We start from the raw sequence: 22,473 nt of genomic DNA on the forward strand, positions 1-22,473 counted from the left end.
TACAGACTAATACACACGGTCGGACTTCCCGAAAGAAAATGTTCGATGGGAGCTTTTTGTTGGAAATTCCGACCGCATGTAGGCTCCATCAGACATTTCCCATCGGAACTTCCGTCACACAAAATTTGAGATCTGGTTCTCAAATTTTTCGACAACAAAATCCGTTGTCGGAAATTCCGATCGTGTGTACACAATTGCGATGCACAAAGTTCCACGAATGCTCGGAATCAAGCAGAAGAGCCGCACTGGCTATTGAACTTCAATTTTCTTGGCTCGTCGTACGTCACCTCCTTCTTGATGTTCGGAATTTCCAACAACATTGTGTGACCGTGTGTATGCAAGACAAGTTTGAGCCAACATCCGTCGGAAACAATCCCACAGATTTTGTTGTCGGAATGTCTGATCGTGTGTGCGCGGCATTAGAGCGAAGACTGTGACCCAGGCCTTCTCGTCCAACCTCAGTGCCTGACCTCACAAATGTTCTTCTGGAAGAATGGTCAAACATTCCCATAGACACACTCCTAAACCTTGTGGATGGCCTTCCCAGAAGAGTTGAAGTTGTTATAGCTGCAAAGGGTGGGCCAACTCAATATTGAACCCTATGGACTAATGCCACGTACACACGGTCGGACTTTCTGGCAGACTAGGTCCGGTGGACCGGAATCCGTCTGACAATTCGATTGTGTGTGGGCTCCATCTGACTTTTTTTTCCCAAAAGTCCGGCGGACCTAGAAGCTTGCTTCAAATCTTTCCGATGGACTCGAGTCCGGTTGAAAAATCAGTTCGTCTGTGTGCTGGTCCAACGGACGAAAACCGACGCTAGGGCAGCTATTGGCTACTGGCTATGAACTTCCTTATTCTAGTCCAGTCGTACATCATCACGTTCGAATCCATTGGACTTTGGTGTGCTTGTGTCTGGCCAAGTCCATTAGTTTGGAAAGTCCGTCGGAACTCCGCCAAAAGTCCATCGGGGGAGACCGTCGGACCTAGTCCTCCGGAAAGTCCGGTCGTGTGTACGCGGCATTAGACTGGATACACATTATACAATTTTCTGCATATTTTTTTTTTTACTTTAGATTTACCAAAATCATATAATATGAGGTCAAACCTAAACACTTTCAGTTTGAATGCAATCAGGCAGGCCCTTGTACTACATACTTGAAGGTAAATTGAACAACAAAAGTTGTATAGTGTGTATCCAGCTTAACCACTTGCTTACTGGGCACTTAAACCCCCCTCAGTCCCAGACCAATTTTCAGCTTTCAGCGCTGATGCACTTTGAATGACAATTGCGCGGGCATACCACACTGTACCCAAATGAAATTTTTATCATTTTTTTCCCACAAATAGAGCTTTCTTTTGGTGGTATTTAGTTACAGCTCGGAGTTTTATTTTTTGCTAAACAAACAAAAAAAGATGCAAAAAAAAAAAATCATGTTTTAATAGTTTGTTATAAAATTTTGCAAACGGGTCATTTTTCTCCTTCATTGAAGTGCGCTGATAAGGCGGCACTGATAGGCTGCATTGGTGGGCACTGATGGGCTGCATTGGTGGGCACTGATAGGCTGCATTGGTGGGCACTGATAGGCTGCACTGGTGGGCACTGATAGGCATAGTTAAGGCGGCACTAATAGGCACAGATAAGGCGGCACCGATGGGCACAGATAAGGCGGCACTGATGGGCAAAGATGGGCACAGATAAGATGGCACGGATGGGTGGCACGGATAAGTGGCACGGATGGGTGGCACGGATGGGCACTGATAGGTACCACAGATAGATGGGACTGATGGGCACTGATAGGTGGCACTGATAGGTGGCTCTGATAGGTGGCACTGCTGGGCACTGATGGGCGGCACTGCTGGGCACTGATGGGCGGCACTGCTGGGCACTGATGGGCGGCACTGGGGTGCAGCACCTTTGAGGAAGATTGGGTGGCACTGTGGGTGGCACTGTGCGTGGCACTGTGGGTGGCACTGTGGGGTGGCACTGTGGGTGGCACTGTGGGTGGCACTGTGGGCACTATGGGCACAGACGGGGGCACTTACTTTTACTTTTAGTTATACTTCAGGATGGCACTGCGGGAGGCAGGTGGGCACTGGCAGGTGGCATGTGGTGCCTTGCATTGCTGGCCGTGATCGGGACTGATGTCCCGATCACGGCCGCCGGTGATCGGCTTTTTTTTTTTCTCCTCGCGCTGTCAGCGCGAGGAGGAATAATAGCCGATTACCGGCTCCGTTCTATCACATGATCAGCTGTCATTGGCTGACAGCTGATCACGTGATAAGGGGTCGGGATCGACCCCTTGCACGGATCGGTGATCAGGCGAGTCTCATAGACTCGCCGATCACAGAGCGCGCCGCGCGCGCCCCTCAGGGGGCGCGCAGGCCGCTCGTAACCGGGACGACGTCAATAGACGTAGTCCCGGAAATCTAGGTCCGCGCTAATGCCGTCATTCGGCAATAGCGCGGTACCCAAGTGGTTAAAGCCTCGTACACACGGTCTGATTGTTGGATGACCGAGCGTCAGATTTTTGTGAAAAGGGCGTGTGCAGGATCTTGTCTAGCATACTAACTATCCGCAAATTGTCTTTTGTCAAACACGAGCGTAGTGACGTACTATGAGAGTATAGAGCAAGGTTTCTCAACCAGGGTTCCATAGAACCCTAGGGTTCCTCCAGGGGATGCTAGGGGTTCCTTGACCAATGAAAATTTCTGCCTCTCAAATAAGTTTCCACTGACACCGTTGATCTTTTTAGCTATCTATAAGGGGGGAATTCCTCCCAATGACCACAAGTGCAAGGGGCATTCTTCCCACTGACCATCACACTAATGTATCATGAGTTGTAGATATAGGTATTTTTAGCAGGGGTTCCCCAAGACCGGAAAGTTATTTCAAGGGTTCCTTTGTGTTGAAAAGGTTGAGAAAGACTGGTATAGAGGAAGTTCATTTCTCAAGCTCCACCCTTTGGGCCCCTTCTGCTAATTTCATGTTAGTAGAAGTTTGGCGAGCGTTGATTGGCGATTTTCAGATCGTACAAAACAAATGCCTTTTAAAATACGTTTGGCATAACTGCACGCAAAGCGGCTTCATTATTATCCCATTAAAGAAGATGAGAATTTTGACATTTCATCAACTGCCGCGTCACCAATGTTAATTCTAGATTAGGAACGCTAGTTTACAAGACAGAACTCGTCCCGGTCGTTCCTTGATTCTGATCATGCGTGTTTGTACTTTTGACTTTTGTGTGATGATTTCTCTACTGATCATCTGAAAATCAGAAGTTGAGTTCACATCAGACAGAAGTTTTAGACCCCTTTCACACTGGGGCGTTTTTCAGGCGCTTTAGCGATAAAAAAAGCTCCTGTAAAGCGCTTGAAAGAAACCGCAACTGCAATCCCAATGTAAAAGCCCGAGTGCTTTCACACTGAGGTGCTGCGCTGGCAGGGCATCAAAAAAAGTCCTGCAAGCAGCTTCTTTGCAGCGCTTTTGGAGCGGTGAATACGCTTCTAAAGCGCCCCTTCCCATTGAAATCAATGGGAAGCACCTGCAAAACACCTGAAAAGCGCTTTTGGCAGCAGCACTTTGTGGGTGCTTTTAACCCTTTATTTGGCCACTAGCAGGGATTAAAAGTGCCCCAATAGCGCTCGAAAAATGCTGGTAAGGCGCTGCTAGTTTAAGCGGCGCTTTACGAATGTTTTTCGGGCGATGACATTGTGAAAGGGTTCTTAACCACTACAATACAGGGCACTTTCGCCCCCTTCCTTCCCAGCCCAATTTTCAGCTTTCATCGCTCTAGCGCTTTCAGTGACAATTGCGCGGTCATGCTACACTGTACTCAAATGAAATTTTTATCATTTTGTTCGCACAAATAGAGCTTTATTTTGGTGGTATTTATTCACGACTCCGTTTTTTATTTTTTGCGATATAAGCGCAAAAAAGCGGAAATTTGGAAAAAAAAACAATATTTTCTTTTTTCTATTTTAAAAGAAATCCAATAAAATCAAATTTTGTCATAAATTTAAGCCAAAATGTATTCTGCTACATGTTTTTGGTAAAAAAAATTCCGTTAAGTGTATAATAATTGGTTTGTGTGATCACGGACATATGTACGCAAATGATCATGTACATATGTGTGCAGGTGATCACGTACATATGTGTGCAGATAATCATTGGGACATGTGATTTTAGTGGGACATATGTGGGGGACATGTTTTATTATTAGGGACATGTATGTTTTGGGGACATGTGTGGGGACATTGTGTTTATACTGTGTGGTGTGTTGTGTATTACACTAGACTGGTGATCAGTGAGTAAAAAGCTGTAAAAAACATCTCATACTCACTGATCATCAGCCGGCTGCTCTCCTCTCCTCAGCGATGACTTCTGTGTGAGGAGAGGAGGAGCCGATTGCCTAGCAACCGGCTGTTTGTTTACATCACATGACGGCCGTGATTGGACACGGCCGTCATGTGATCAGGAGGGCCAATCACAGAGCCCTCCTGCCGATCTGAGATGCGCTGTGTCCGCGTGACACGAGCACATCGGGATCGCGCCGCTGCGCGGGCACGCGCGCGCGCGCGATCCCGCTCCTTCTGATGGACGTTCCTGAACGTCCTATCAGGAGTAGACGGCTCCCACCCGGCCAATGCACATATACGGCCGGGTGGGAGCCGTCTACTCCTGATAGGACGTTCAGGAACGTCCATCAGAAGGAGCGGGAGTGGTTAAAGCACTTGGGCATTCACATTGGGATTGCACATGAGGCTTCTTTCAAGCGCTTTACAGGCGCTTTTTTTAACGCTAAAGCGTCTGAAAAACGCCTGAAAACGCCCCAGTATGAAAGGGGTCTTACAGTCTGCACATCCAGCTTTTTTCTGATGCAAATTGTCTGTCGAATGCACCGTACTAACGATCCGAAAATCCGCAGACAGCTCGTCTTCAGACTTTTCTCTTCTGATTTTTGGACCGTGTGTACGAGGCAAAATCGGAAAGGGAAAATTCGTAAGACGAGCTGTCTGCGGATTTTTAGATCGTTAGTACGGTGCTTTCGATAGCTGATTTGACTTTTACATCAGAAAAAAGGTGGATGTGCATGCTATATCAAATAATGAGCCGGAAGAGTTCTGTCTTGTAAACTAGCGTTCCTAATCTGGAATTAGCATTGGTGACGCGGCAATTGATGAAATGTCGAAATGCAGCGCACATTTTCTTCTTCTTTAATGGGATAATAATGAAGCTGCTTTGCTGGGGATACCGATGGAGTCATGCCAAACATATATTAACCACTTGCCGCCCGCCCACCATCAAATGACAGCAGGGCAATGCAGTTCTCGTTCTGGGTGGACGTCATTTGACAGGGGGCACGCAGCGTGGCGATCGCAACTGCACAGTGTTGATAGAACGCGGCGCGACCCCGATCTCTGTAAAGAGCCGTGGCCATGTGACCGGCTGTGTCCAATTCAGCTGAACTCGCACAATTTCAAACCAGCAATGCCGTCCGACTTCAGGGGCGATTTGACAGACATCTGTGGGGGTTCCTGCACAGATGTCTATACAAATCGCCCCCTGAAGTCGCCAAAAGTAGTACAGGAACTGCTTTTGGGAATCGGTGAGGCGCCGATTCGGGTGGTGCCATTGCCAACAATAGGTGCTGATTTGGCATGCGATTTGACAGGTCAAATCGCATTCAAAGCCTGATGTGAACGTGGGCTTAAAGTGTATCTCAACCCAAGAACTAAAAGGTAATATATTGCAGACTACCAGTATTTGCATGTGGTGGCTGCATTTGTTTTCCTAATTATTCCTGTTATTATCACCTGGTGATTCCGCCATAAACACTTCCTTTCTTTAGGTGACAACTCTTACTTTATGTATCTATGGATGAGCAGAGTTGTCATGCTAAGACAGGAAGTGTGTTAAGACGACTGAACACCTCCCCTTCTCCTTCTCCACAAGTTCCTTGCATTGATTTTAAAGCGGGAGTCCACCGGCAAATACTGCAGCTGCTGACTTTTAAAATAGTGACACTTACCTGTCCAGCGCGCCCGCGATGTCGGCACCCGAAGCCGATCTCTAGGTCGTCTGTCGGGTCCTGCCGCCGCCATCTTGGGTATGGGAATCAGGAAATGGAGCCTTTCGGCTTCATTTCCCGGTTCCCTACTGCGCATGCGCGAATCGCGCTGCGCAATAAGGACGCTCCCCGCTGCCTCTGGGATCTGTGTGTTTCCCAGCAGGCAGCGGGGCACTTGCGGGAAGGGGCGGGCACTTGCGGAAAGGGGCGTAAGTTACGCCCCTTTCCGCAGAGAGCTATCCCGGAAGTGGGTGCAGTTACCTGGATTATCCTGGTAACTGCACCCCCCTCCCCCCTGAAAGGTGCCGATTGTGGCACCGGAGGGGGGGAGGGTTCCGAGGAGCGGAAGGTCCACTTTAGGGTGGACCTCCGCTTTAAGGCATCATCTGGTGATCCTGACAGCAACACTTCCTGTCCTTTGGTGACAACTCTTATTTTACGTACAGTATCTATGGCGGAGCAGTGTTGTCAACCTAGGACAGTGTGTTAGCCATACCTCCCAACTTTTTGAGATGGGAATGAGGGACACCTATCAGCAAAAGCATGCAGGCATAGGACACACCCCCTGCCACGCCCCCTTAAAGGAGAATTGTACAAAAAAACAAGATTGTAAAAAAAGCACTCGTGGGTTTAACCCTCTACTATTCCTTTATATTGGCTTTTGGGATTTACAAATGCAGCAATTTAGAAATCAGATAAATGGTTTAGCGCTGGGAAACATTTTTTGATAGATAAAAAGTACATTTTATATACAGCTTTATAGATCAGACCAAAATGAGGGACAGATGAGGGGGAATGAGGGACAGAGGGACATTGCTCCAAATCAGGGACAGTCCCTCGAAATCAGGGACAGTTGGGAGCTATGGATTAGGACTACTGAACACCTCTCCTTCCCCTTTCTCCAAAACAAAGAGAGAAGTTCAGAAGTTCACAAGGAGAGAACGACTTTACTCTGACGTCATTGAATGTAAGGGAGAGGAAAGATAGCATATTCGAAAAAGTTGACCCCGATTTATCAAATTGTGGCACCACATAAGTGTTACATATAGCGACAGGCATGCTAAAATGGCACACAGCGATATTGGTTGAGAGGCCACTTTAGCATGCCTTGAAGTGTATCTAAACCCAAGAACAAAAATGCACAAAAAAAAAAAACTGTAGTTTAGCAGCAAGATACTTCCTGTCCTAAGGTGACAACGCTGACTCACTGTATTGTATCTATGAAGGAGATTGTGACCCCCCAAGGCAGGAAATGTGTTTGAACTACTGAACACCAGCAGGGATGCCATACAGCCAGCCAGACCAGCCATAAGATCAGCATGACTGGGGGAGCGCCCCTACTGGACACTGATAAGAACTGATACTACACTTGACCTGGCTTAGCCAAAGGGCCGAGAACCCTCCCTTTCTCCATCCAAGGTCTAGTTATCTCTAGTTCAAGCTCACTTCACATTGCCATAAATGCTACTGCAATTTAATGAATCAAGGCCGTTGTTTTAGAAGATGAAAGAAATCTGACAAACTATTTTAATCTGTACTTTGCTGCAGTTCACTAATTAGATAAAATAATATGTTATTACCGAGTCTGTCAATGATCAGACTATTTAAAAATGTAACTTTAAAGACTAATTTTAATCTGCTTATAGTTTACCTTCATTGGTTCCTCCTTTCCCCTCTTATTAACATGATAATTACTTCTTTCCATTACTTACTTTATTTTAGATTCATATTGTTCCCTCGCTGGTTTTATGTTCTCTATGCAATGCCGGCAGATCATGGTTAGTGAGAGTCTGAAGGACTGGATGTTCCGTTGAAATGAAATCCAATGAAGAAAGGGGTGGGCTCAGGGACAGTCAGACTGGCTGGGTGTTCTTCAGCCAGGAAATGAGGCGGGCTCTATCCGATTTGATTCAAATGCACATTGTGAGAAGATCACAGTGTGCAGTGAAATCAGAGAAATACATTTCAGACCAGGAGAGGAGCTAGTGCAACTGTGGTTTACAACAGGTTTAGACAATGGTTTAGAACAGTTTTTTTTTTTTCAGAGATTGGGTGCAGGTGCCCCTTTCTGAGTCAACCCTTTTCCCCTTCCTTCCCCACCTCCGAGCACCATTCCATAGTTCCATCCCCTACCCACCTCCAAGCACCACTCCATAGTTCCATCCCCTACCCACCTCCGAGCACCATTCCTTGGTTCCATCCCCTACCCACCTCCGAGCACCATTCCATAGTTCCATCCCCTACCCACCTCCAAGCACCACTCCATAGTTCCATCCCCTACCCACCTCCGAGCACCATTCCTTGGTTCCATCCCCTACCCACCTCCGAGCACCATTCTTTGGTTCCATCCCCTACCCACCTCCAAGCACCATTCCTTGGTTCCATCCCCTACCCACCTCTAAGCACTATTCTTTGGTTCCAACCCCTACCCACCTCCGAGCACAATTCCTTGGTTTCACCCTCTATCCACCTCCGAGCACCATTCCTTGGTTCCATCCCCTACCCACCTCCGAGCACCATTCTTTGGTTCCATCCCCTACCCACCTCCAAGCACCATTCCTTGGTTCCATCCCCTACCCACCTCTAAGCACTATTCTTTGGTTCCAACCCCTACCCACCTCCGAGCACAATTCCTTGGTTTCACCCTCTATCCACCTCTGAGCACTATTCTTTGGTTCCAACCCCTACCCACCTCCGAGCACAATTCCTTGGTTTCACCCTCTACCCACCTCTGAGCACCATTACTAGGTTCCATTCCCTACCCACCTCCAAGCACCATTCCTTGGTTTCATCCCCTACCCACCTCTGAGCACCATTCTTTGGTTCCATTCCCTACCCACCTCCAAGCACCATTCCTTGATTCCATCCCCTACCCACCTCTGAGCACCATTCCTTGGTTCCATCCCCTACCCACTTCCGAGCACAATTTCTTGATTCCACCCCCTACCCACCTCCGAGCACCATTCCATGCTTCCATCCCCTACCCACCTCTGATCTCCATTTCTTGATTCCATCCCTTACCCACCTCCGATCACCATTCCTTGGTTCCACCCTCTACCCACCTCTGAGCACCATTAATAGGTTCCATTCCTTAACCACCTCTGAGCACCATTCCTTGGTTCCATCCCCTACCCACTTCCGAGCACAATTCCTTGGTTCCATCCCCTACCCACCTCCGAGCACCATCCCTTGGTTCCAGCCTCTACCCAACTCCGAGCACCATTCCTCGGTTCCATCCCCTACCCACCTCCGAGCACCATTCCTTGGTTCCACCCTCTACCCACCTCCGAGCACCATTCCTAGGTTACATTCCCTACCCACCTCCAAGCACCATTCCTTAGCTTCATCCCCTACCCACTTCTGAGCACCATTCCTTGATTCCACCCTCTACCCACCTCTGAGCACCATTCCTTGGCTCCATTCCCTACCCACCTCCATGCACCATTCCTTGGTCCCATCCCCTACCCATTTCAGAGCACCATTCTTTGGTTCAATCCCCATACCCATCCCCCAGTACTACCCTTTTAGACAATACAGAACCAAGTATCATTTTGTGGTGTTAAGTAATTTGTATGGAATTTGGTAATTATAACAAGAAAAGCAGTACAATAGATCGCCTGCAGCCAGTAAAAACAACAGAGTCCCCTCCAGCAACAATAGATCCCCCTAACAACAATGGAACACCCATTACAAACCCCCCCCCCCCCCCAACAACAATAGACTCCCAACAACAACAACAGATCTCCCAGCAGCCAGCATCAATTGTAGATCTCTCCCATCAACAACTGACCCCCCAGCAATATAAGACCAACCCCCCAGCAACAATAGGCCCCCCACCAGCAACAATAGACACCCCTGCAAAATTAGATCCCCTCCAGCTAGAATGAATCCCCCAGCCTCTTGCCCCATTACATACATCCAGTGCTGGAGGTGCGCAGTACACAGCACACACAGATTCCGAAAATACCCGAAGATGAACGGCGCCTGCGCCGTGAGTCCAGGTTCTATCCCCACCATCCAAGTGGACATAGAGTTGAATTATAAAAGAGCCGAGCGCAGCCAGGCCGAGCCCGAAGCGTGGCGAGCGAAGCGAGCCCGCTAATTTTCCCAACCCTATGTCCGCTTGGATGGTGGGGCTACCACCTCCACCCACGGCGCAGGCGCCGTTCATCTTCGGAGATTTTCCGAAGCTTCGTCTGCTCCGTACTGTGCATGTGCAGTATGCGGCGGACACTATATGATGGCAGAACACTATCTGCCAGAACCCCCGGAACTATATCCCCCCCCAAAAAAAAAGCCCTGGTATAGAACCTCAAATCCTTAACCTAGCTTTGAGACCCTGTTCACATATTGGGTAGCGGGAACATGCGATTAATGTTGCGTGATTGTTGCATAGCGCAATTTTTAAATAAGCGTTTTGCCATGCTCACCGCACGACAATTGTGGCAGAATCACACTATGTACGGGGTGCCATGAAGAATAATGGAAACCCAAATGCATGTTGTGGAGTATTTTGCCATGACTTAGAATAATGGGTGGAATTGCGGCGATTACGCCTGCAAATCCAAATTGCATAATGTGAATGGGGGGGGGTAAAAGATGTTCTTATGGCCTCTTCTGCTAGATCCTAGATGATGTTACCCTGAAGTATTAGGCTGCATTCACAACTGCTCGTTTTTGCACATGCTTCAGAAATGCGCTGCAATCACAGGTCACGTTTGTGGCTCCCCAAAACGCTCTACAAATGGGCCAAAACGTGCACTGAAAAAAGAACGCCTTGAAAATCTATGGCTGAAAAGGTTGTGGAGCTGCTTTGGTGTGTTTGTCAAACGTAGGGCAGCCAATTCAAGTGAATGGGCTTCCGTAGGCACAATGCACATCAACACGTACAATTTGCAAAAAACAAAACAAACACATTGATTTATCAAGCAGGAAGCGAGCGCAGATGACGGTATTTCTTTCTTATTTTTTTTTCCTGCGTTTTCTTCCATCAAATAAACATAATTTCATGTCGGAGGTTTTGTACTGATGAATGATGTTGGTAGGCGGTAATTGCTCAGATCAACAGCCCTGCAACTGTGCGCTGCACAACTCTGAATTGGAAATGCGATCTTTCATTTTCCCTGTGTGGTGTCATTAAATCTGGGTAGTTTCTTGGCTAAGGGTCACCATACTCAGTACAATCTAACTGTACAATCAAGTGCCCTGTAGGGCTCTATCGCATGTGACATCATGGGGCGGTAAAACCCCATGGTTGAGCCGTAATTTTACTGCTCTCCCAACTACTACCCCCTTTAGTTGCAGAGTCAGTAGGTGAGGATGTACACATACCATGTCCATAATGCTTTGCAGCTGGAATTATACCCCCTAAAGTTTTGGTGGATGTAGCAAATGCGACCCATTCACGTGAATAGGGTCTACCAGCACCCAGCAACTGCATGTCATGCCGGCGGTTGTAGCACGCTGATGCGGGAATTAATGGGTTAAAGCTGATACAGCTGTAAGTTATGACCGTATTTTAACCCCTTTACGACCGCCTAATACATATGCGTGGCCAGTGTCAGGACAATGTCATCCAGCGCCCAGGGCAAAGATGCCAAACTGCCCCCCCCCACTTTTCCTTAGGGTCAGGACGCCCTATCCCTGCAATAAACTACTGTGCCCAGGGCAGCCAACCCTCCTGCCCACTCCTTGTCCCAGCCCTGTGTGTGGCAGCAAAACGGTGAGCTTTAACACCCACATGCCGTGCACATATGTAAGGCTGGGTGGCTGAAGTTTCTATGCTGAGACCATGCTCACTGCATCCTCCCAGCACAGAGACTGAGCTGTCAAATGACAGCTCTTGTTCCTTGCTCCTGATCATATGACCACTGTGACAGCCAATCACATTGGTTACATGATCGGCCAATCTTGGAGTTCAGAACTTTTTAATGGGACCCCGGGACGGGCAGGAAAGGACTTCCCCTCTGTATGGCATATCAATCCAATGGGTTGTTGACATTAGATCAGGAGAGATCAATCAAAAAAAAGGAGTCGATCATTTCTTAAAGTGTGTATGGCCATAATTAGGCCCCAGTCACACTTGCACGTAGCGGGCCGCCCCCAAGAAAATTGAGCACCACTGAGATTGGTAATCACTTCAATGGTATGCCCTATGCGTGTTTGTCACCCAAAATAAGCTCCTGCTGATTTTGTGGGTGTCAAGCTTGGCACAATTTTTTAAACATGCTTTTTTTCCGTGATTGCTGCCCAACAATTGTGGCAGAATCGTACCGCATTTGGGGTGTCGTTATTAATGATGCCACCCAAATTCATGTTGTGCGTTTTGCCTAATATTGAAGGGGCCTTACTGCATGATAATGCATTTCAAGTATAAATCCCATTCTTCCCCATGGGGCTTGTTCACAGCTAGGTGGGCAACACAGGGGCTTAGTGGTCAGTCCTCCTGCCTTGTAGCAGTTGGCTCATTGGGCTAGGTACTAGTGATGGCTCTACCTGTATGGAGTTTGCATGTTTGCACAGATTCCCCCCAACAGATGTATTGGAAGGTTTATTGGCCCCTGTTTAAATTGGCCCATCAGTCAGGGACGGTTATGAACGTACAATGTGTGTAAAGTGCAGCATAAATTGTGGGCGCCAAGGAAATGCCTGTAATAAATAAAGAATATGTCTAGGCTGAATAGGAAAGGGAACTCTATGGGCCCATTCACACCTACGCATGTGCTTATCCATTACCATTGTGAAAGCTGTTCCTTATTATTTCTGAGACAGTATTAGGGATTCCTATCAGACACGCTCCAATTGTGATTCATGAAGCTTCAAAGGCTTGCAAAGTAACAGGTTTGTTTTAAAGAGACGCCGTCAGCTGTCCATACCAACGACAGTACATCGTGATAGACCACTTCTCACCCATTCCAATGACAGCGCCTCTAGATAGCCCACTCCCCACCGATGCCAATGACAGTACCTCTTAATAGCTTGCCCCCCACTCATTCCAATGACAGTGCCTCTAGATTAGGGTGACCAGACGTCCCCGGTTTCCCAGGGACAGTGCCCGGATTGAGGACACTGTCCTTGGACCAAGTCTGTCCCTGGTTTTGTCCCCAGATTGTATTTGAACAGGGGCTGGGGCAATTTCAAAGGCAGTCAGTGCAGAAATAAAAAAAATCAGAATTACACACCCCCGCTCTGTCGCTCCTACTAGCTTGGGGGGGGGGGGGGGTAATTTGTTTCCATTATCTGTGCCCCTATCTGATGATCATGTGCTGGTCGGAGCGGAGGGAATATTCCTTCAGTTTGCGGCACATGCCCATCCAGCTCCGCTCACATGTTCTTCTGGCTTGGCTCAAGTCCCATCCAGCTGCCTGCCTGCTTATCTCCTTGCCTTCCCTGGTGGAGTGATCTTCCTCCGCTCCCCACCCAGTAGTACTCGGGGCCCAAAGCGTAAGACTTGACAGGCTGTGAGGCCAGTGGCGATGGGCAGAGAGTCGCTGATTGCCGCCATTGCTAGTAAAAAAAAAAAAATATGTCCTCAGATTTATTCAAAAAAAAAAAATCTGATCACCTTACTCTAGATAGCCCACTTCCCACCGATGCCAATGACAGTACCTCTTGATAGCCTGACCCCCCCACCAATGCCAATGACAGTACTTCTTGATAGCCCGTCCCCCACCAATGCCAGTACCTCTTGATAGCCCGCGCCCCACCCATCCAAATGACAGTACCTCTTGATAGCGCACTTCCCACCCATCCCAATGACAGCGCCTCTTGATAGCCTGCTCCCCGCCCATTCCAGTAACAGCGCCTCTAGATTGCCCGCTCCCCACCCATCCCAATGATAGTGCCTCTTGATAGCCCACTCCCCACCCATTCCAACAACAGTACCTCTTGATAGCCCACTCCCCACCCATCCCAATGACAGTACCTCTAGATAGCCAGCTCCCCACTCATCCCAATGGCAGTACCTCTTGATAGCCCACTCCCCACCCATCCCAATGACAGTACCTCTTGATAGCCTGCTCCCTGAAAGATACCCACACACATGAGATGACAGTCACCCAACCTGGCCATTTTTGGATGGAACCAGTGTTGATCTGATCTTATATCTTGGAATCTTCTCACTTATCTCTTCCTTCTTACCCTTTCTACTCACATAATCATGAACATTTGACTGAGATGAACCTTTATGTAGTTGATAGGTGATGGTGGTGCCTGAGGAAGGTCACATTATGTATGCACATTTCCCCAACTTGAGAGGTCTATGGGCTCCTTTAAATGGACTTGTCAGCACTTTTTAACTTTTAAAAAGCAGTAGTCTTTCCAAGAAGGAGACACCTCAATGTAATAGACAGAAAACCTTCTATGGGTATTCTTCTGAAACTTGGGGAACTATTCTAATAACCACCTTCTTGTCCAGTGGTAGTACCTCAGTGGCCCATAATGGCACTCTCGCATACATATGAACATTTGACCAAGATGAACCCTTATGGGCTTGACCAGTGGTGGTGGTGTCTAAAGAAGGTCAGATCATGCATGCACATTTCCCCAACTTGGGAATTCTACGTCTCCTTTAAATTGACTTGTCAGCATTTTTCAGCTTAAAAAACAGAAGTTCACCCAAGAAGATGACACCTCAGTGTAATAGGCAGAAAACCTTCTGCTCTAAAACTAAGGAAGCTATTCTCATGGCCATCTGACCATCCAGTGGTAGTACCCCAGTGGCCCATAACCACTGTTAGAAATTATGGGGCCCTGTACAGCCTTTCTGATGCTCCCCCCCCCCCCCCCCCGCAACTCCACCTACACCCCACCTGAGTATTCCTCTGAATCAAATTCACTATTTCTTTTTCGTGGTATACCTCATTTCTGGGGAAATAGTCTTAAGACCAAGTGGGCCATAAACGTCACTTTCACACAAAATGATCTTTGACTGAGATGACTGTTTATGGTCTTGGCGGTTGATAGTTTCGGTAGAGCCCATGGGAGGTTAGATTGTGTGCTAGTTTCATCTTAATGTAGACCTGTCAGCACTGTTCAACTTTTACATAGGAACAGTCCTTCAAAACAGGTAACAGCCTGATTAAGGTCAGATCATGTGGACACATTTCCCCAACCTGGGAAGTCCAAGTGCCCCTTTAAATTGACTTGTAGCACTTTTCAAATTTTGCAAAGCAGCAGTCCTCCAAAAGAGGAGACAACTCAACATAATAGCCAGAAACCCTCCTATGGCCGCGTACACACGAGCGGACTTTTCAACATCCAAAGTCCGACGGACTGAGTCCGTCAGACTATCCGATCGTGTGTGGGCTGCAACGGACTTTAGCTTCGCTAAAGTCTGACGGACTTTAGAAATGAAGCATGCTTCAAATTTTCCCGACGGAACTCCGCCGGACCCGGTCCCCTTCGAAAAATCTGCTCGTGTGTATGCTACCCCGACGGACTAAAACCGACGCTAGGGCAGCTATTGGCTACTGGCTATGAACTTCCTTATTCGAATCCAGTCGTACGTCATCACGTTCGACTCCGTCGGAGTTTGGTGTGATGGTGTGTGTCCAAGTCCGTTCGGTCGAAAAGTCCGCCAGAACTCCGTCGGAACTCCAGCGGAACTCCGGCGGAACTCCTTTGGAGGTCTGTCGGACATAAGTCCTCTCGTGTGTACGGGGCATATGAGTACCTCTCTGAAACTATTTTTTTCGCTGATCTCCCCAACTTCTGGGGAAATATTTTAATGACTGGTGACTAATGACCAGTGACTAATGGCCATCTGCCTACCCAATGGTAGAGTCCCCAGTGGCCCATTATGGCAGTCTTATTGGACAAGGGAATGGCAGTTGATGGGGCTTTGCCCTGAAGTCAGGAAGGCCATGCTCTAGTAACAAAGTGAAACTAATTTGAGAGATGCGCAAAGAGTGGAGTTTTCCATTAGAGGTAATGATGTGATAGGACCTAGACTGGACTTTTTTTATTTTACAATACAATGGGTTTGATTTACTAAAACTGGAGGGTGCAAAATCTGGTGCGGCTCTGCATGGTAGCTTCTAACTTCAGCTTGTTCAGTTAAAGTTGTTGTAAACCCTTTACAACCACTTTTTGCTACATGTAAGCCTATAATTAGGCTTACCTGTAGCTACACTGGATATCTCCTATACCTGCACGGTTTAGGAGATATTCCTTGTATTTGCATGTGCCGACGTCATCAGCACATGCGCACTGAAGCAAACTGAAGCAATGGCACGTACATGCCATTGCTTCAGTTAGCCTGTGCCGTTACCGGCGGCTCCCGCACACATGCGTGGGATTGACGTCATCGTGGCTCTGGCCAATCACAGAGCCAGAGCCTGCGATACCCGGAAGTAACTCCGGGAGCGATGTTGGCCACCAGAGCGGTGAACGAAGACCACTGAGGAGGCTTCGATCTCAGGTAAGTAATTCATTATTATGCCTTTGTCTTGCAGTTTTTTTTTTTGTTTTTTTTTTAGGGTTTACAACCACATTAAGCTTTGCCAAAAAAACTGGAAGCTGTTTGGTTTCTAGGCAGAGCCCATGATTTTGCATCTCCAGATTTAGTAAATAAATCCCAATGCATAGACCAATTCAAACTGATTTGCGTTAATATGTATGGAAAATGCATGTACATTTCCATCCATTTTAGTCACATTTTAAAGCGGTCGTATAGTCATTTTAATAGGTTTAACTTACAGCTAAGCCTATAATAAAGCTTACCTATAGGTAAAAAATATCTCTTAAACCTGTACGGTTTAGGACATATTACCTTTGCAATGCGCCGCTGACCGCAGCGGCGCATACGCACAGGGGATTCTCGGCTGAAAGTCTGGCAGACGCCAGACCCTGCTGGAAAGAAGTCTCCCGCGCGCATGCGCGGGAGTGACGATATCGTGGCTCCGGCCACTCTCAGTGCCAGAGCCGCGATACCCGGAAGACACGCCAAGGGAACATGTCAGCTCCCTCGGCTTGTATCGGGCCAGATGTCGGGGCCTCGTTCTAAGGTAAGTATTTCATAATGAGCTAGTATGCGGTGGATACTAACTCATTATGCCTTTTCCTTTGCAGGTCAAAAAAAAAACTTCAGCGGGTTTACTCCCGCATTAACACGTGCTGACGTCCGTTGACATACATTTTGAGGTCCTTTGACATACATTTTGAGGTCCATTCACATGCACGCACATCATTATGGTGTGAATAGGACACATTGGAAACTGTTGTTTTTTAGATGATCATAATGCTTTAAATCCTTCTTTCTGCAGCTTGTATCCATATCTACGTTATCCATATCTGCTCATTCCATATGTAACCCATGCTTCTCGGCCTCACAGTGATTGTGCTTTACTGCTCATATTGCTCAGTTCCAGTCTATCAGTCTGCTCTGGCTCCTTGAATGCAATAGGTCCTCAAAGTGTCTCCCAGTAGGTGTTTAGCAGAGATCCTGGCTCTACTGCCTAAAGAAATATCCGCTGGTGGAAGACTCTTTAAATCACTGGATGCCGTGCCCATAATGAGAGAATATGCTGCTGTTACAGAAAAGAGATCAGCACCATCGCAGAAAGATTTCCTATCAAGCTGAGAAATTCCCACACATGACGTCATAAGTGCTTATTATAGGGGGGAGGAGGGGCTAAGCCATTCCTGACCACCCAATGAAACACAGGCATGAAACTATAAAACAGCAAACAGAATGTGAACATTGCTTTAAAAATGACTTTCGGATAAAAATTACAAATCGAGAATCCTGAAATGATGGCACCTGTGTGGAGGAAAAATAGTCTTTGATGACCCCCTCTGAAAATACTATTAGCCTGGCTGTCTCGGGCTTCCAATGATTCTGATCTGGTGATGGAACTCCTGACCTGCACCCTTGGCCGTTGATTCATGAAGCTGCTAGCTCAGCCAGGCAACTAGCATCTTCAGAAGAAGAGATCAGCCATTGCAGCCGCTATCAGCCTCTAAGCTCAGGTTTCCTTTAATTAAGCTTACTGTAATGTCCTTTCTTTCCCCCTAATGACCTGAGTGACATCAATCAGTGCAGCTATTGCATTGCCTCAATATGATCTGCAGCGGTCAGAGCCAGCAGCCTGCAACCCGACTCATTCATTTCTATTGTGAAACTCAAGTCACCAATCAGAAATCATCTCTCTGATGATAGGACTGACTTCTCATTGGTTACTGTGGGTTGCTGCACTTTGCACCGACCAAGGCTGTTATGCAATGCTCAGCAAGATATGGGTGACTGGGTACAGGTACACGAAGAAGACGTAGATGTTGGCCACACATACCCTGGGGACGCAGAGTAAAGGAAAAAGTTGTATTTTTTATTAAAATGTAATGTAATCGTATGAAGGATGATCTGATGACCCCAACATCGATTTCACAGGGAGTCCCCAGGGAGAAAAGTGCTATAGAAATATTACTATTATTATTATTCAGGATTTATATAGCGCCAACAGTTTGCGCAGCGCTTTACAATATGAGGGCAGACAGTACACATACAATACAAATCAATACAGGAGGGATAAGAGGGCCCTGCTCGTTAGAGCTTACAATCTAGAATTATTTTTGCTACGTTATTATTAATATTTATTTATTATTATTATTATTATTATTATTGCTATTTTTTATTATTTTTACTATTATTATTATTACTATTATTATGTATTATTATTATTATTATTATTATTAATTATTTTTATTGTTTTTATTATTAACATTATTGTTGATATTTTTATTATTTTCACAATTTTTATTATTGCTACTGTATTTTATATTTATTACACGTCTTCTTCTTGTCCATCTTCTTTTCTTTATTTTATTATTATTTTTATTATTATTATTATAACAATTATTATTATTATCATTACTATTTTTCTAGTTGTCACAATTCTTCTTCTTGTCTTTCATCTTCTTCTTCTTTTTATTTTCACTATTTTTATTATTACTACTATTCTTCTTCTTATTAGTTTTTATTAATAAACTACCAATGATCAACATGATCTATAAAGGGTTACAAGCCCAAAGAAGTATACATGGGAGGTCCCATAAAATATGTAAGTCTTGTCCAGCTTTGAGTCATCAACCTCTGTTTAAAAAAAATGTCCCCCTTCCCCGACCAAAAAAAAAAAAATCCCCCCCCCTTCCATTATCATCATCATCAGTAAATCTGGCATTTAAAGGGTCAGGCCCTGCAGCTCTTCGAACTACGCAGAATTGCTGATCTACACGCAACATTTTCTAATCACTTAGTATCCTCAGATTAACCCCTCGCTGTTGCAAATCAATGCCTTCCATATGCATGAAATCAGTTAAAGGATAAGAAAATATGAATCGGCACCCCGACATCAAATCCATCCAGATGCCAAGAGGCCATTGGAAACGCGTAGCCCTATGCAGGGGTGCACAGACACAACAAACACCAAACAAGCTGGATGGTAACGGGGCTGGATGTGTTGACATCCAAGCATGGGCTATAGGACCCTTTACTAGACAGGCCGTCCATTGTAGTCTACTCCATGTACAGGGTTGCAGAGACATCACTGTGAAAGCAGACAGCTGCAATAACTCAGTAGGATAGGGTAATGTATAGACACATATTGGAGTTGCAGATGGGAACTATACAGCTCTATAGATACGCCAGCCATTAATGTTCCCACTCCGGAACAGATGCTGTACACAGCAGGTCCTACATGCAGCTGCAATACATACATCCTATTAGGCATAACACCCCCCCACCCCCGCCAATCCATCCCCATCATCTCCTCCTCTGTCCCCCATCTAGGGTCTCTTAGCAGGATCAAAGGTCAGCGCAGACCCTGCCTATTTGTCTTCTGTCTCATTGATCCAACAGCATGTCATCAACACGGGGACTATGGAGGCATCACATTAACCCTTGCACCGCCTGGGGCCAAGGTACAGATCTGCAGGGAGAAAGGATAATTAGAATGTCAAGGAAGAGAAGAGGAGGGGACGGGGGGGGGGGGGGGGCTCAGTGATTGCAGAGGACCCCCCTTCCAAAGCCCCCCCCCCCCCCCAGTCCTTATGACTTCATTAATCCATTTATTTTATTTTAACCTTTGACTTATGATCAAACTGGTACGTGAGCTCTCCAAAACGCTTGACCCCCCCCCCTTCCCCCTCCAACCGCCCTCCCCAAAAGAAGGTACTTGGCAGAGGCTGTGTTGGAATCCCTACTGAGGCATCCCGGTGTTCACTGCATCAACTCCTCAAAGCCAACCATGTTATGGACCAAGAGACATTGACTCCTCAAAGCCAACCATGTTATGGACCACCAGACATTGACTCCTCAAACCCAACCATGTTATGGGCCATCAGACATTGACTCCTCAAAGCCAACCATGTTATGGACCATCAGACATTGACTCCTCAAAGCCAACCATGTTATGGACCACCAGACATTGACTCCTCAAACCCAACCATGTTATGGGCCATCAGACATTGACTCCTCAAAGCCAACCATGTTATGGACCATCAGACATTGACTCCTCAAACCCAACCATGTTATGGACCACCAGACATTGACTCCTCAAACCCAACCATGTTATGGACCATCAGAGTACCAACAAACCCCCCCCCCCCTCCCCACAATCATCACCCTCCTGCTCAACTTTCCAGCTAATGGCAAAAATGTGAATTGAAAAAAAAAATGGGGTCCCCCCCCCCTCCACCATCCGGAGATTTAACTACTGCCAGAAACTATTTCATTCACAAATCTAAAGGATGCCTGTGCCCGGGTCGTTGGACCGAGACAGGGGACGCCGCGGCGATAAATAAGCAACGCGGTCCCAAAAGCACTACATAAGAAGGGTCATTAAAATGTGGTACCTTCTGTCAGCATCACCGTGACCGCCAGGCTGGTCAGGATCGCTCGCAGGACTGTCGTCTTCATTTTTATTCCGCTTCTCCCTGTTCTCCGGCTGTCCTTCTTCTGTTCCCTGCTTTATTTTCGCTCTCTCTCCTTTTTTTTTTTTTTTAATAATTCGCTCCTCGTTAACCCAATCCCCCCTCCCCTCCCTCAATGTTCCAGTACGGTTGCTCTCAGCGATGGGAAGCGGCGAAGGACGGAGGAGAGTGCAAAGCCTCCGTGCAGGGATTGATGGAGGAGGATGGAAGGAATTGTAGACTGGGAATCTGTATCAAGCCCCCCCCCTTCCTTGCTCTCTCTCTCTCTCTCTCTCTCTCTCTCTTTTCCTCTGCTTCTCCTATTTTCCTCTCTCTCTCTCTCTCTCTCTCTCTGAAAGCCCCCTCCTCCGATTCCCCTTTCACCCCCCTTTAACACACACATACAAACAGACACACACACTCTTCCATTGCCTTCTGCAAACCATATGGGCTTTCTGACAGATGGAAGTTGAGTGGCAGGGCCAATGAGCCAATCAGGGCTTGCGTCGGACAGGGGCTTGCCTCTCCGATGGCAGTTGGTGGAACCAATGAGAAGGTGTTGAGGTTTTGGTTGGGAAAAAAAAAAAGAAAAAAAAGGGAAGTATGATTTGGTGGGCTTCCTGATGCTTTAACTTCATCCATCCACAAGGCTTTTGTTACTGCGGTACTGGAATGTGTAGGCTGCCCCCGGCCTCTCTCTCTCTTTTTTTTCTTTTTCTCTTTCTCCTTCCCTCTCTCCTCAGCATCTTATCCCCTCTCCATCCAATGCTGGAGACACAGCAGTGCTTCGCCTGCACAAAATCATAAAAGGTGATTTCTGTAGACGGATTGGAGTTTTGAGTTGCGAAGAACAAAGTTAAATTGCAACAATAATAAAGAAATACTATATGCTACTATTTTGCCATACTATATACAGTATATTTATATTTTAAATAAATATATATATATATATATATATATATATATATATATATATATATACATAAACACATACACATATATATATATATATATATATATATATATATATATATATATATATATATATATATATTTCATTTTCATTTCATTTTTGTCTTTTAACCACTTGCTTACTGGGCACTTAAACACCCTTCCTGCCCAGACCAATTTTCAGCTTTCGGTGCTCTCACACTTTGAATGACAATTACTCAGTCATGCAACACTGTACCCAAATGAATTTTGTGTCCTTTTTTTCCCACAAATAGAGCTTTCTTTTGGTGGTATTTGATCACCTCTGGGGTTTTTATTTTTTGCGCTATAAATGAAAAAAGACCGAAAATTTTGAAAAAAAACGCATATTTCTTTGTTTCTGTGACAGAATTATGCAAATTATTAATTTTTCTTCATAAATTTTGGCCACAATTTATACTGCTACATATCTTTGGTAAAAATAACCCAAATTAGTGGATATTATTTGGTCTTTGTGAAAGTTAGAGAGTCTACAAGGTGTGGTGCGAATCGCACAAAATTGATC

At 46.3% G+C, this 22,473-nt stretch overlaps 1 protein-coding gene across 2 annotated transcripts in view; it reads right to left on the reverse strand.

The window, feature by feature from the left end:
• The window catches only part of IGLON5 (IgLON family member 5), a 766,795-nt gene extending 745,507 nt beyond the window's left edge, over nt 1–21,288 (reverse strand). The window contains exon 1 of one of the 2 annotated variants that reach the window (XM_077456585.1): nt 20,922–21,288. In XM_077456585.1, the coding sequence (XP_077312711.1) occupies nt 20,922–20,985 (64 nt within the window). In that variant the 5' untranslated portion in view covers nt 20,986–21,288. The remainder of the gene's footprint in view (nt 1–20,921) is intronic. The other variant, XM_077456584.1, reaches the window with a different exon arrangement.
• Between the last annotated feature and the right edge of the window lie 1,185 nt (nt 21,289–22,473).

The sequence above is a fragment of the Lithobates pipiens genome, unplaced genomic scaffold (assembly GCF_037356315.1).
Source record: "Lithobates pipiens isolate NorthernLeopardFrog02 unplaced genomic scaffold, aLitPip1_a1.2 Scaffold_27, whole genome shotgun sequence".
Taxonomy (NCBI): domain Eukaryota; kingdom Metazoa; phylum Chordata; class Amphibia; order Anura; family Ranidae; genus Lithobates; species Lithobates pipiens.